The sequence below is a fragment of the Rhinolophus hipposideros genome (genome assembly GCF_964194185.1).
Source record: "Rhinolophus hipposideros genome assembly, chromosome: 15".
NCBI lineage: Eukaryota > Metazoa > Chordata > Mammalia > Chiroptera > Rhinolophidae > Rhinolophus > Rhinolophus hipposideros.
Window position 1 is genome coordinate 67,421,834 of NC_138061.1, and position 15,812 is coordinate 67,437,645.

General features: G+C 54.9%; 1 protein-coding gene across 1 annotated transcript in view; it reads right to left on the reverse strand.

Moving 5' to 3' along the window:
* RET (ret proto-oncogene) overlaps positions 1-15,812 on the reverse strand; it is a 59,225-nt gene that overhangs the window by 31,827 nt on the left and 11,586 nt on the right. The window contains exons 2-5 of the mRNA XM_081075071.1: positions 6,088-6,351; positions 3,685-3,972; positions 1,448-1,689; positions 165-360 (exon numbers count right to left, since the gene is read on the reverse strand). Of these exons, the coding sequence (XP_080931197.1) occupies positions 165-360; positions 1,448-1,689; positions 3,685-3,972; positions 6,088-6,351 (990 nt within the window). The remainder of the gene's footprint in view (positions 1-164; positions 361-1,447; positions 1,690-3,684; positions 3,973-6,087; positions 6,352-15,812) is intronic.

The following is a 15,812-nucleotide window of genomic DNA, read 5'->3' on the forward strand; positions in this document are numbered from 1 at the left end:
AGCAGAGCCAAGGAAGGGCTGGGTGGAAGGGTGGAAGGGGCAGCTGCCTGAGAATCAGAGGACCATGGGTGCAGGTGCCCATGTGTGCAGACTACTTTCCTGCCCCAGAAAAGTGGATGCCGGTTCCCTGGGGGCCCAGCCAGGACACAGCCAGCCCCTCTTACTGTAGTCATGCACAGTTGCCCGTATGAAGCTGCCGTTGGCCTGGACCAAGGTCTCATTGGGCAAGTGCTCCACACGGAAGGTCTGAAGGGCCCAGGCATCCCTGGGGAGCAGTGTGCTTGTGTACCGCCTCACGAGCTCCCCGGAGGCTGGCACCACATCGGCATCGAAGACGTGAAGTGTGGCCACCACAGTGCCCTGCAGAGAACAGGAAGTCCCAGTCAGTTTGCTGCAGCCTGAGACTGAGAGAGGGCATGTGCCCTACAGCTAGAGCAGCTATGCACAGAGCTAATTAGAGGAACAAACTGACCTGCGTTCAAATCCCCACAGGGTCAGTTGTCAGCCTGGTCCAGTCACCCTCCCTGGGACACTGTGCCTCACCTGTGCAACAGGTGTGATAGGCATCTACAGACTTCCATAAGGATGGCTTAGAGCAGATGCCCTGGTGCTCTGGCAGGTGTTGTCCAGGTCCCCACAGAGCAGAGTGAACACTCCAGTCTCCCCAGAGGCAGACCTGCCTCACAGAGTGGAGGGCTTGGCTCAGTGTCACACAGCGATACACAGCAGGGCTGGAATCCAAGCCCAGGTATACAAGTACGTTCTCCCAGCCTCTCTACACCAGTCTGGCGGGCTTGAGAGGAAGGTTCTAAGCAAAGCCACAGGGCACCTCTTCTCTCTTTGCTAACCAGCCTCCCTACTGTCACCCCAAGGCGGCCCACTTACCAAACCTGTTCCTGGCAGAGACAACCAAGCACCCGCCCACGCTCCCACTGCGCCCGCGGCCGGCCGTCTGCAAGACAGTCCGGGACCAGCAGGTGGCAGTCGCGCTCCACCTGCCCGACCTGGGAGCTGCGCGCCAGGATGGGCGGGGCGCTGCCGGGAGGGGCCAAGCCCGCTTTCCTCCGCGCGCGGGCTGCCCTCCGGGACTGCCCTCCGGGGGCCTCCGAGGCCGCTCGGTGAGGGCTGAGCGCCCGAGGGCAGGGCCCTCCCGGCTGTCGTCCTGTGCCCTCCTAGGGCACAGCTGCACGCGCGCGCACCCTCGGCCTCGCCGCCTGCGGGGACACAGGTTGAGCCCCCCCCCGCCCCTCCCGCCGTCAGGAGCCGTCCGGGAGCAGCGGGGCTGGCCCCTTCTCTCCGCGGCTGCGCTGGAGGGGACGGACGGACAGGCGGACACAGGCTGAGAGGCCGGGCGGGCTGCTGCTTAGCCCGACCAATCAATGGCGGACGCAGACGGACACTGGACAGACGGACGCGACAACGGCCAAGTCCACAGGCCGACAGGCACCTCCTTCCGCTTGAACTCCACCGCGGCGCTGGCAGTGTCGACGCCCCCGAGGAAGGCGGGCGCCGAGTCGTCCTCGTCGTACACGGTCACCGGGAAGGGCACCAGCACGTGGTCCTCGCGCGCGCCCACGCGCACCGCGCACGCGGCCACCAGCTCGTACTTCTCCCGGCGCTCTCGGTCCAGCGCCCAGCGCGTGCTCACCTCCAGGCTGTCCGCCGCGCAGCGGAAGGGCTGGCTCTCACCTGCGCACCAAGCACACCAGGCACGCCCGCGTGATCCTGGCCCCTCAGGGCCCGCAGGAGTGGTGGCAGGGGAGGGGCTCTGAGGCTGGACACGGGTGCAGGGCCCTGGGCTGGGGGGCACAGGGCTCCCCGCAATCTGCAGTGAGGATTCCTGCGGCGACAGCCTTCACTTGTGCTGATGGGGCACCGCGGGGAAGGCCTGCGCCAGGTGCTCACCCACACCACCTAGGGAGGGCCCTGCGCACCCTGCCGCCCACCTGGCCTCAGCTGTGGGGACGGGTGGCACCAGCTCGTCCAGGCTGCAGGCCCAGAGATCCAGCTGCCAGCATTGGATGCTTTTTGAAAACGTTAGGAATTTTTTTAAATGATGCAGAATATGAGAAATAAAGCCATGACCCCATCACTTGAAAACAAACACAGGGACATTGGCTGTATGGTCTGATGTTTACACACAGACGTTTCTGAATGCCAGGTTGGCATCACTGCTCTACACCTAGCTGTGTGGGTCGGAGTGCTTCTCCCTGCCTGCTTCCTTCCCAGAAGATGGGAGGAGACTAATGTGCCTGCTCTGTCAGTGATTACCCATCTTCCCACAACCTGCTGAGGGGATGACCAGTAGTAACAACGCACTCTTCAACCCAAACCTATCCTGGAATTTCATCCTCCAGAAAAAAAACAAACAGAAAAGGGGACATGCTGAAGGCTTGAAGGTCAGCACTGACCACCCCTAGCGTCAACCACGGAGGGTTACATCAACTCCACTTGATAGCAAGTCACATCTCTCCCATCAGAGCCCCACATTACATGTGGATTACACATGTGGGAAATGCTTATCTTATGTTTCCCTCTGTTGTTAATGGTTACAAAACACATGCTTAACAAAATTTCATTATGTAATTTTTAGCCAGAAAGGGCAGCGTGCTAAACCACATGCTTTTCAAGAATCTTGCACAAAGATGTCTATCCCTGCCATAGAGGAAGTAATGCAAGGATGCTGTGGCTGTGATTCCTTTTATTTTACTGAGGTTTTCTTTAACACTATTACTGGGTGTGTCGATAAACTGGGTGTGAATCCAGCCTCTATCCTTTTTGAGTCCCAGTTACTTTAGAATGGTTTCCTGCATGACCACCCAGCTGTCTTTCCTAATCTGCACTGGGACCCACCTTCCTCCCTTTCCCCTCACCACCAGGACCATCCTGTGGCATGGCCACCTCCAGTCGGCTGTCCTTGTAGCTGATCAGAGAGTATGCTGGAATCTTGTTTGCTCCCCCTTTCCTCAATACCTCACATTCAACTCATCAGGAAATCCTGCTGAACTCCTTCAAAGCGTGGCCCGGAGCCTGCCTGCTTCTCTCTGCCCTGTGGCTTCCGCCCTCCTCCCAGTCTGCGTCCCCTGGCTCAGAGATTCTCCTGCAGACTCCTAATTGTCTCCTTGCTTCCAAGCTAAACCTCTCCTCCCCCAATCATCCCTCACACAGCAGCCAGACAAATCCTTTAAATATAAGCCAGGTCCTGTCAATGCCCCCCTCAAAAGCCTTCCCTGGCTCCCCGTTTCCTCAGTGGGAAGCCCTGCGCAGCCCCTAGCAACTTCTCTGCCCTCATCCGTATGTAGAGGTCCCACCCCAGCACTCTCCAAGGCGCTAGCCTTGCAGCTTCTGCCCCAGTGCCCCCTGGTCATCCCATTTAGACAGCAGTCTCTAGCACTCCATGCCCTCTTGCTGTACTTCCCACCTAGCCCTGCAGAGGCTACCTGGTTTCTTTAGCACATGTGTGGGCTCCATTCCACAGAAATGGAAGCCCCAGGCGGGCAGTTTTGTTCACCATCACATCCTTACCCCTAGAATAGTGCCTGGCCCATAACAGGCACACAGCGGAATATAAAATGGATGGGTGGTGTGGTGGTGAAGAGAAAGTTGCCTGGCTCCTGTCAAGGGCTTGCAGTGCTGTGGCCGGCACACAGCAGCATCAAGGACTGGCCTCAGGAGCCCACTCACCTCCCAGGAGCCTGTAGGCCACGCTGACGTTGGGGCAGAGGAACTGCACGGGCAGCAAGCGGAGCTGGTGGAAGGTGCCAGGAGGCCTGTTCTCCCGAACGCGGAAGGAGAAGCCTGTCTCAGGAAAGCAGAGCTCCCGGGGCTTGAGGGAGCCACACGCCGGGAAGGAGGTGTTCATGACGGAGAAGTAGACGCGGGCACAGCCTGGCCACTGGCACTCACCCTCACGCAGGGATGTGGGTGATAGGAAGACCTGGAGGTAGACGGTGAGCAGGGGGAATCCACCATCTGTAGAGAGAGAAGCCAGGCCCAGCGCGGTGTCAGCCACACCTGCCAGGTGGTGGGGAGCAGGTGGGGGGGGGCAGGAGCTCCAGGGTCAAGGTAAAGCCCAGTCCTCACTGTGGTCCGCAGGGCTCTGCTGGCCTCTGGCCTGGCCCATCACCTTCTCGCTCCCCACTGCCCTGGGCTGGGGGGAGGCTATCTGCCTCAGCCCTGTGGTCCTGCTCCTTCTATCTGGAGGTGCCTCTCTCGTCATTCAGGTCTCAGCTCAATACCCCTCTGCAGGGAGGTGCCTTGAGCAATGGGTCTGATTCCTCCCACCTCCCACAACCAGCCTCTATCACACACCGTCCCCTTCAAGGGGTGCCCTGAGCCCTTGGGTCTCAACCCACCAGGTGGATTGCTTTCCCACGGCCACTGCTGCCACACGTGGGCCTCCCCTCACACCCTCCCCCAGGCAGTTTCATCATGGAGCACCTCTGTAGCGACATACCCCATGGACAGACTTCCCCAGCACCTAGAGGTGGGATTTCCAGCAAGTTCTATCATGGAGTCACCTCAGTGACCCTCCTCCTGATAAGGTCTGGACCTGAGCTGGGGTGGGGAACTCCTCCTGGGCCTCCTCTTGGACCTGGGTAGTGGCTGCTCCTTACACCTGCTCTTCCCATATTCATTAGTTCTCTGCCTCTTACTAGCCTGGTTTTCATTGCTTCAACCTCATTGTAGTTACTAATTCTCTACAATTTTCCCCGTGATTTCTCTCCTGACTGGGCCTGACAGGTGCACGAGGCTGTCCTCCAATCACAAGCAGAACGTGCTTCTCCTGAAACGGTACCCTCAGCAAATTCCACTCTGGCTCTGACCCCAGGAACCCTGGCATTTCAAGTTCCCACAGGGATAACTAAGTGTGTGCAGAAACAAGACCCATCTCAGATACCACCTCTCCCAAGAAACATCTTTACTTGGGGACCCTGGTTTTACGTGGCAGGTGGGTGTAGTCATTCTGTCCCTGCTGGGCACTACTACCCACCCTGCTATCACAGGCACGCTGTCTGCCTCTTCCCCGAACACGGGTGTGTGCTCAGGGCTGGTGTGAGGGGTCCAGTGAGGTCATGTCTCAGGGGAGCTCCTGGGTGTGTGATCACCAATTTATGCCCTACAACGCAAAACGCTGGTCCACACCCCTCCAGGACCAGGGTCACTCATAGCCTTCATTTCAGCTCTGACCTCTGCTCTGAGGAGGGGTCTTCCTTCTTCTCCACTTTCCTCCCTGATACCAAGTCCCCATCAGTGCCAAGGGCAGTGTGGGGACCGAGCCCCAGAGAGCAGTTTCCAGGCTCTCAGCCTCACATAGAAAGGTGCTGGCTCAGCTAGTAAATGGCCATCAGCTGTGGCTAGTTGGCCGTCAGCTCTAACCAGTGAGCCGTTGGCCACTATCATAACTGTCCTGACTATGCTAGCAGAGAATGGGAGCTACCAAGAAGATGGTGGCTGAGCTAGCAAGAGCGGATTGCAGTTAGTACGGCGGGTTGCGGATTGTGTTGCTCCTGTTTCCTGTTTCTCCAACCGCCTCTCCAGCGGTAGTTTCTCCAGCCGCCAGAGAGACTATAGTGGTATGACTCCCCTATGTATGGCTCCGTGGGTGTTCCTTTTTGGCCTCACCATATCCTGCATTCTTATGTGGGGAGTGGGATCAGAGACCCCACAGGCCGCCCCGCATGACAAGCAGCTTGCTGCTGGTGGTAGTAAGACAGGCTTTCTGTGCAAACTGCTGCTTCTCCAGCAAGTTCTGAATCTACCAAATCAAAACCTTGGGATTTTTTCCCGCCCCTCTTAACCCCTCTCTCACAGCCCTGAACCCTTGTTAACCCAACTGGTAAAGGCATCTGGGGCCAGCAAGGACAGAGCACGCTTATCCTTCACAGAGTCCTCCAAACTCCCAGGCAGCATCAGCCGTTCCCAAACTTGACCTGGCTCCCTCGCCAGGCCTGACACAGAGGCAGGCCTCACCTTGCCCCTTGCACTTGTACACTGCAGGAGTTGGGGAGGCCACCCTGAGCCTGGCGTGGTGTGCCATGGCCTGTGGGAGGAGAAGACGGGGTAGGAGTAGGGCTGCTTCCTTACTGCGGATGCTGAGCTTCTCCCAGGACCTGTGGTCCAGGCTGCAGTTAAGGTAGAGAAGGCCTGTGTCCTCCTGGATGCGGATCCAATCGTTGTCATGCAGCCGTGTGCGGTACGCACCGTAGAGGTACTGGCCCAGGCGGAAGCTGGGCACCTCTTCGGGGGTGTCACGCAGGGCATGGACATAGAGCAGGGGCATGCCGGCCGGCTGGTCCACATACAGCTTCTCCCAGTAAGCGTCCCTGGAGAAGTAGAGTCCCAGCGGGGCTGCAGGGAGCAGGGAATCGCGTGAGGGATGAGGAGGGTGACTATGGGCCTGGAGCAGGCCTCCCAGGCAGGCCAGCTCCCCAGCAGCTTTATTTCACACTTGGTAAGAGATTCTCGTGGACAAAAAAAAAAAAGTTCACTAATTAAAAACTCTGATCTTAGTAGGACTTTCTCATCTGTAGTGCTAAGAACATCACCACACAATTATTTGTATAGCTGAACATTAGCTGAAAATGTATTGCTTTAAGACAGAAAAAGGAGGAAGAGGAGCAGTATACAACAGTTGTGAAATCGTTCTCAGTTACCCAAGCTTGATACGCATGTCAACCAGACAGAGGGGGAGTGAACTCAGGGTTCTGAACAGATCACCTGGAGCCAGAGTTTTCCAGTGTACCAGACACTGCCAGACAAGCAGGCCAGCCAAGAGTCACCAAAAACAAAGTACTTTATAGAAAAGTAATACATTTTTATCTAAACACACTCCTACCACTCCATTTGTTCAAGAGAAATGAAAACACATGTCCATCAGATACTTATTTACAAACAGCAGGGCCATTCACAGCCATGAACTGGAAGCATCCCCAGTGCCCTTCGGGGGACATGGAGAAGCCAATGGTGCTTAATCACAGCCTGTCACCCCATGCAGCGACGAAAAGGAGTGTGCTATCGACACACATGACCTGGATGGGTCTCGGACATCAGGCCCAGCAGAAGCAGCCAGGCACAAAAGAATACACATGGCATGACTCTACACTGATTTTAGGTGATAGAAATCAGACTGGCTACCTGTTAAGGGTGGAGTGCAACAAACTGGGACTCTCCTGGGGAATATAAACGTTCCATATCCTGATAAGGAGGTGGGTCAGGTGGGTCCATCCATTTGTCAACAATGTACCGTCATTATTTGCGCGTTTCAACCTATGTAAATTTTGCCTAAAAGACTGCTCACTGAGGGGCAGTGGGTAGAGCTGTGAAAGCCACGAAGAAGGCAGATGCTGAGTATAGCTGGCAGAAGGGCACACACTAGCGAGCTGCCATGCTGCCAGTGGGCCCCGACTCCCAGGCTGCAAGGAACCCATGACAGCACACAGACCAGGGCAGCTGGGTCTCCTAGAGGCCCACCAGGCTACCAGCTCACCTCGGTGTGCCTGACACCTCCATGGGGCTGGGATCTTCATTCTCGCCCAGAGTACCAGCAAGGGGACACTGTGTGACAACCGAGCTGATGTCATGACAGACAATACAGCTCCTGCCAGCTTGTTCTCTTGGGACGCATACCTTGGCCCTGGTCACTGGGTAAGAACCAGAGGCCCCTGGAGCCACCCTGCAGGAAGGGCCTTGCAGATGAGTCTCATTAGGGGCCCTACCTGCCAGGTAGTTAAGAGCCGATCCAGAACGGGGCTCCTTGTCTAGGATGTCTCCCCCAGTGCATGGACTTTCCATGGTTCCCAGGGCTAGGAGGTGGGACGGGCCAAGCCCCCGGGAGCCCCTCCTTCCATGTCGATCCAGTCCCCCTCGCCCCCACAGACCACATGTGCAGGGGAGAATGGGCCCTGTCTGCTCCTGGCTCACAGAGCCCAGCCCTGCACAATTCATGTGGGGCCCAGTCTGTTGCTGCCAAAGGGATTTGTGGCCAATGATCATGAGCAGAAACAGACTTAAATGTACTTAAAATGCCTCCCAGGTGGTCCCTGCAGCCGGGCATGGCTTCCTTAATGCTCTTCCTGTCACAAACCCTTTTAGATGGAAAAACACATGCTCCAAGTGGGGGAAGGAGGAGGTGGGTGCAGGGCCAGCCTACAAGGGTGTAGCCAGGGCAGTCCCAAAGCGCCCGCTTGGTTTAATGCTCTATTGTCACTGTCTTGAAATTCTTTATCATTCTAGATCAAGGGGCACACATCTTTATTCCACACTGGGCCCCACAAATGATGTAGCTAATCTCTGTGGGTGAATGAGGGGAGCCGGGGCAGGCCACTTAGCATCAGTTTCACAGGGCTCTGCAGCCTCTGCAGCGCACTGGTCTCCTCTGACCTCAGTTTCTCCACCTGAACAACAGGAGGGCATGCTGGGAGAGAGACAGCCAGGGTCGCTGCAGTTAGGCCTCACCTTTGCACCGGTATGTATCATACACACCTCTCACTTCAGGTTTTCCGACTGCCGTATGCAGATCTCTTCACTGCCCCACTTGAGTGAAGAACACAGGCTAGGAGGTGAGGCGCATCCCCGAGTCAAACAGCTGGAGGGGCTCCATCCCGGGGTTCAGTACAACAGCTAACAGAGTTGTGGCAGGAGTCCAGGTCGGGGCAGAGCTGAGACTGCGGGGGGCTCAGGGCCCTGTTGGCTGACCGCCCCTCACTGCTGGCACCTTTCTGCCAGGAAGGACTGCCCAGCCGGAGGCCCAGACTTGCCTCTGGTACTTTGGGCAGGTCAAAGCAGGACGTGCAAAGACTTTCCCACCCATGCCTTCCACCTCTGAAGGACGTTTGGGGACACAATCCTCCCTGACACATAGCCTAACATTTTTGCTTGGACAGGGTTGGCTGGCCTCATTCTCTATCCTCGTGGTTTTGATTACTCAGGTTGCCCCTGAGCCCTGGCACCATGCTGAGGGGTGAGGAGATGGTGGGTCCTGACTCACATGCCAAAGGTTACCCAGTAACCTTCGAGGCTTGTGTATGTGCCTGATGCATGTGTTGTTTTGTTTGTGCATGGGATATGCAAGAGATGGAAACAGGCAGAGGTGCAGTGGCCCAAGACCCCACCTGCTCCTACTCTGCCCTCGCCTGTAGGGAAAAGACACAGAATTAATGTTCAGTGGGATGAAGTGCCGTCCTGCTCCCAGCAAGACCTCCTTTTACAAGCAAATTCCTCACGGGTCTGCCAGCTGGGCACCGATGACGTCTGTCGCACAGCCGTGGTTTTGCCTTTACCTCTTTGTAACCTGGCAAGGCAGGTTCCAGTGCTGTGAACTTGGCTGGCATGTTTCATTTATTCATAGTTACTGCAGATGGAACCAGGCCCGAGTCCTCTCCTCCCTCTCATTTATTCAACTCTTCACAAGGGCACACATGCACCGGAACTCTCTGGGCACCTCCTCTGCAGTGAGCAGGACGCTACGCCTCGTGTGCAAAGTCCCCTGCAGGCACACAAGGGTTTCACTCCTGCTTCTGGTCGCCACACCATGCTTTCCCTGGCTGCTGCTGCACGGGGTGTGGGAAATCCTGAGTGCTCTGCCCTAGCCCACGCAGTACCTCGGTGCCTGCACAGCCCACGCCCGAGCCCGGCAATCACCTTCCCGAAGCCCCCAGACACAGACCCCTCTGTGTGCCCATCCATAGCCTCGGTTCCTGTGTCCTGGGGGAGGGAGTCCCCTCCTGCTGGCCTCAGGACTGCAGCCCAGCCTTGGCCCTGGCCACCCCACCAACTTTTCCACATGCAGTGGGCTGCCAGCTCCTCCTGTGTGCTCCGACCCCACCTGGGGAGGAGGCTCCTTCCCTGGGTGACCTCCCTCAGCCTGAGGTGCCCACAGAGCTCTTAGATGCCTCGCTATTGTTCTCGCATCACAGCTTCGTAACACTTATGTGAACTTTTCCAGTATCTGTTGCTGTGTGGGTGACTGGACCCAGAATGATACACATACCCTCCCCCCCACCCTGGTCGGTGTGTGTGTGTCTCTCTCTCTCTCTCTCTCTCTCTCTCTCTCTCTCTCACACACACACACACACGCGCAGCCATGGTTGCATACTCTCACCAATGCACACCTATTTTCACTGTTGCACCGTCTCCCCAATCCCACTCTTGCTCACTTACTGTAGACACACTGAGCCCAGCCGGGTTTGATCATGGCTCACCTTTGTCAGCTCTCCAGGGTCCTGGCCAGTGCTGGCACCAGGGTCCACACACAGCTCACCTGAGTTCCTGCGACTTCCTCACCACCTTCCGTAGTGGATGTACTGCCATCCAACCACGCAGGCACCTCCTGGCCAAATGCCCTTGGCCTCTCATCCCACCGCTCAGCCTGCTCTCCACGCCACTGTGAGCATCAGTGAGTCCCACCCACGGTGGTCACCCTGCCAAGGAAACCCATAGAGCCCCAAACAACTGAGAACATCCTAGGACTGCCACACAAAAGCCAGGTTTGGGGTCTCAAGAAAGGAAACAAGTTGTCAAGCAGCATGATCCAAAAAGTACGTGTGGTCCACAACAGCACCTGCATCTGCATACAGGGCACACCCTTCCTGCAGACCCACGCACCGGGCAGCCTGGCTCCCACCTTGCCGAGTGCCAGATGGCGCAGGTGACAGTTTTATTACGGCACAGCAGTCTCCCTAACAGATGATTTCCTAATGCCATCATCTTCACTGGGAAAGGAAACAGACCCATAGGCTCCTCCCCGCAACCCCTCCCCCGGCAGGCCAGCTGTCCTTGTGTGGGGTCCTCCCAGCCCCAACCCAGGGCCCAGACACCGGCACTTGGCACCATCAGCCTCTCGGGATGTGGCCTGTCCACCCATGGCCCCTCCTCCCATATTCCACTCACGTTTTCTCTTTATTTTATTTGAACATTTGACACACAGAAGGAATGTATTTCGGCGGAACATTCCTGATGGAAGCAGACACTGCAGGACCCTATGGGCAGCCTAACTGGACACTGCACAAAACTGCTGTCCCCACACCCCACCACCCACTCCATCCCAGTCACAGCAAATAGCAACCTGGATCTTGTGTGTCTCTTGCCTTTTTTTTTTTTTTTTTAATACTTTTACCTACTCTAGACTTGCTGGGTGATCGCTTTGTAAGGCATATAACTGCCTACTCATTATGCTATACACCTAAAATATAATACTGTATGTCAACTATAACTGAAAAATTTTTAAAATGAAAAATACTGTCACCTCATTCTTGAAAGGCACTTTAGCTGGGCACACAATTCTGCAGGACGGTTATTTTCTTAGTCCTTTATAAGCACGATTCTGCTGCTGCTGAGCACTCCAGGCTCATTCGAACGGTCACTCCTTGCTGTTCTCTCTGCTCACCGGTGGCTTTTAGGACCTCCTGTCTGCTGTTTACCAGTTTCATGATTAGCCAGCCCGCTCACCTCCATGCTGATCTCCTCTAGGTGACAGGAGCTCCTGTTCTTTCCACATTTTCCTCCAGCACATGGCAGCCAGTCCCATGGCTCTAATTACCACCTTTCCTGACACTGCAGGGTTCGTCAGTTCAGACCTGACCTCTATCCCAAGTGCAGATGCATATGTCCACTAACCTGCCCCATCCACTGCCACACCCCAGTCTAATGCAGGGGACAACCTGGCCTCCCCCTGCTCCTCCTACTCTTCTCACCCCTTTCCCCATTTAGGCCAAACACCTCAGACTCACCCTGAGCCCTTCCCTCTTCCACCCCTTACACCAGCCCCCAGATTGCCCTCTGCTACGCCCTATCCGAGCTGCCACATTCCTGCCCTCCCCTCACCCACCTGGAGGGCACCACAGTGCTCAGCCAGTCTCCCTGAGCCCACTCTTGACCCCACAGGTCATTTGCCACAGAGCAGCCAGGCTCAGTCGCCTCATACAACCCTCTGCCTGAGGCATAGCATTAACTGCCCACTGCTTGCAGAATAAAAATATAGCTGCTCATCAGGGGGGCGGCCCCATCTGTCCCACCTCCAACTCACCTCCTCCCCACTCTCCCAGGAGCCCACCTTCTAGCCACATTGGCCAACTCACTAGATACAAGCTGAAAGAATGACCTCATGTCATGAATCAATGAATGCATCAATGAAGAACAAACTAATGAATAAATGGATTCATGAACTGGTGGGAAATGGCTGGGCACTTTTGGGAACTGTCAGAATTTGGGAGAGGAGGTGAGTGAAATCAGACGCAGCTAAGACACTCTGGCGGGCTGACCAACGCCAGGAGACACGGTGGAGGGTGGCCACAGCAGCACCAGGTGCACAGAACTATGGGCGTGCCCTCCTGGGCTCATAGGCGCATGTGAGCATGCAGTGCCCTCTGGCACACTAGCCGACCTGCAAAGCCAGCAAACAGGTGTCCGGTTGAGGACACAATCACTGACCCCAGCTCAGGAGGTGACTTACTGATGATGAGGGACATTGCCAACTGTACATGCTGGCCAGAACATATGTGCTCACTCCTGCACATGCGTGTACACACGTGTGCGCACACACATGTTTATGCACAGGCAGGGTCACCTGCAGTGGGCTTCACATACCCTGAAACCTCTGTACTCTGTCCCAGCGGGAGGCTGCTTTTACAAAGGATTGTAACATAATTTTGCTTTTAGGAAAAAAAGCACAGATCAGGGGAGGCTCTATGGCAAATAACAAATTTGGAGGGGCATGAAAGTGGGTCCCAGTTTTTAAAATTAATTGTGGTAAAATACACATGACATCAAATTTACCATTTTAATAACTAAGTGTACAGTTTAATGGCATTAAGTACATTCACAATGTTGTGCAACCATCACCGCCATCCCTCTCCAGAAGTCTTGTCATCTTGTAAAGCCGACACTCTGTCCCCATTAAACAACAACTCCCTATTCCCCACTCCCTCCAGCCCTGGCGACCACCATTCGATTTTCAGTCTCTGAATCTGACTACTCTAGGTGCCTTCTACAAGTGCAATCACACGGTATTTGTCTTTTTGTGACCTGCTTCTTTCACTTATGGTAATGTATGTCATCAAGGTTCATCCCTGTTGTGGCATGTGTCAGAATTTCCTTCCTTTTTAAGGTTGAATAATATTCCATTTTATGGATAGACCTACATTTTGTTTACCAATCATCCATCGATGGACACAGGTTGCTTCTACATTTTGGCTACTGTGAATAGTGCTGCTATGAACGTCAGTGTACAAGTATCTCTTTTAGATCCTCATTTCAATTCTTTTGACTACATACCCAGAAATAGAATTTCTGGATCATATGATAATCATTTTTTAAAAATTTTTTTTGAGGAATTTCATACCGTTTCCTATAGTGGCTGCAATTTTTTACATGCCTACTGGGCGACAGTGCGGAGGGTTCCAATTTCTCCACATCCTTACTCATGCTTGTAAACTTCTGTTTCTGACAGTAGCCATCCTGGTGTGTGAGGTGGTATCTCACTGTGGTTTGGAGTTGCATTTCCTTGACGACTGGTGCTCTTGAACGTCTTTTCACGTGCTTGTTGGCTATTTGTACAGCCTCTTTGGAGAAACGTCTGTTTAAGTCCTTTGCCCATTTTTGAATTGGGTTTTTGTTGTTGAGTTGTAGGAGCTCTTTATACATCCTGACTACTAACCCTTGCTTTATCAGCTATATGATTTCCAAATGTTTTCTCCCATTCCATAAGTTGCTTTTTCGTTTCGTTGAGTGTCCTTTGATGGATAGTTTTAAATGTTGATGTAGTACAATTTATCTAGTTTTCCTTTTGTTGCCTGTTGCTTTTGATGTCATAGAGGAGTGTCTCAGTTTTCAAGATGTGCTCTCTTTAGCCGGAATCAGGGCCAAACAGAACCAGGAAGTTCTTGGCCCCCTCTGGCATTCCACCAAAGCCACCCTGGCGACCTCTAATAGGCCAGGTAAATAGCTGGCATGGCTGGTTTCCTGTGTTGGCTGCTGGTCACTCACAGGACCACAACGATATAGGAGAGACCTGAATGACTAAGAGCTCGCCATTCGGTGGGTGCAGGGACATAGAGGCCAGTCACACGGGCAGACCCTCAGCACTGGCCCAGTGGGCCTCCATTTTCGACAGGCACCGCCATTGTGGGTACCCATTGTAGAGGCCCAGTACCTACGGCCCAGCAGGCACAGTGGGCAGTGCCAGGGGCCCACACAAATTAGTTTTAATTTACCTTAAAATCAGAAAGAAATAAGAAGAATATGTAATAATAAAATGGTGTGGATTATACTTGTTTTTATACCAGCACAGTCATAAAACACAATTACCTTTCTTATGGGAAAAGGGGCCTACGGAGGTCACAGGGCCTGGACCCACGGTGGTCATGATGTGGCCCTGCTCCAGAAAATCACTTGGTCCCCACAGAAAAGGCAGAGCCCAGAACCAGGCCAGCCAACTTTGACGCAGAATACTTCCCTCTGCCTTTGTGGCCCTGCGTCCTCCCCACACATGACAAGGTGCTAACCCCAGACCCTGTACAACCACTCACATCACCCTGCCAGGAGCCTCCCTCATATTCCCAGTTCCTTTTTGCCTTCCCTGTACCCAGGAGTTCAGTGGCCTCCTGGGCTCCCACCTACCCTGGGCAGCCACTACACACACCTGTTCCCAGCTGTCTTTCTGATCCCTTTGCTGGGCCTCCCATGTCTAGCCTGATGCCAGCAGCCACGGCCTGAATCTCCCACCATTAGACCATGGCTCTGGGCCTTGAGCTCACCTGTCCAACCTTGTCCATGGCTCCCAAGTGCATGTTCCTCTCCATCCTCGCTCCTGGATGAGACCCTGTGCAGCTCAGCCCTTTCACCATGCCGCTGACCACACTGGCCTTTGCTCTCTTAACTCTCAGAGCTCCTACCTGATGCTGACAGAAGCAGAGGCTGATGTCCACATACTAGGCCCCGCTCTCAGCACAGTGCTTGATCCACCTCATGGTACCATCTCACCTTCCCAGGGGCTACTCTCATTAGTACAATTTCAGGTGAGGAAGCTCAGAGAGGTCAGAGAACTCACGGACCTGGCTGGGCCCCCCGCGGCGTGGGTAGGAGCAGCAGACAGGCCTGCGCTCACGTGGGAACCGTGGCTGGCAGGGCTGCTTCCTCCGCAGCCCTGCCTGTGAGTGCACGGAAGGGCCCTACAGGCTGGCCCCACTGTGGCACTAGGTAGGTGGGGCTGCCGGCACTCTCAGTGCCTGCCTGTGTGTGGCTACACCACCACCACCAGCAGCAGCACCACCATTTCCCCACTCCCATCAGCACCACCTACACTGTCACCACTATATAACCACCACTCTTACTGTAACCATCATCACCACAACCGTCATCACCTTCACCTTCCCACCACCATCTACACCATCATCACCACCTTCATTTTACCCCCCACAATCATCATGCTCACTACCCCCATCACCACCACTACCCATCCTTACTTTGCTGGCCATCCTGAGGCTTCCCAATGAAAGCGGCCTTGCCAGGTTTGACCCACACACATTGTGGGAAGAAAGCTGGGCTGTAAGGACCAACAGGGCTAGCACTAGGCCTGTCTTGCTCACTGCGTCGGATGCCTGGCACAGAGCAGGGTTGAGGGATGGCCTGGGCAGGTTCTGGTAACTTGAGGGTCCCCAGGCACCTCACTGAGAGCCATGTGCCTCTGCTCATGGGTCCCTGGCTTTCCTGAGCTGTACTCACTCACAAGCCAATGCCTCCTTAGGGGAAGTCGGACAGCTTGTCCCAATCTTGATGCCTTGGATTTAAGCCTGTTTACAAAACCATTGAGGAAA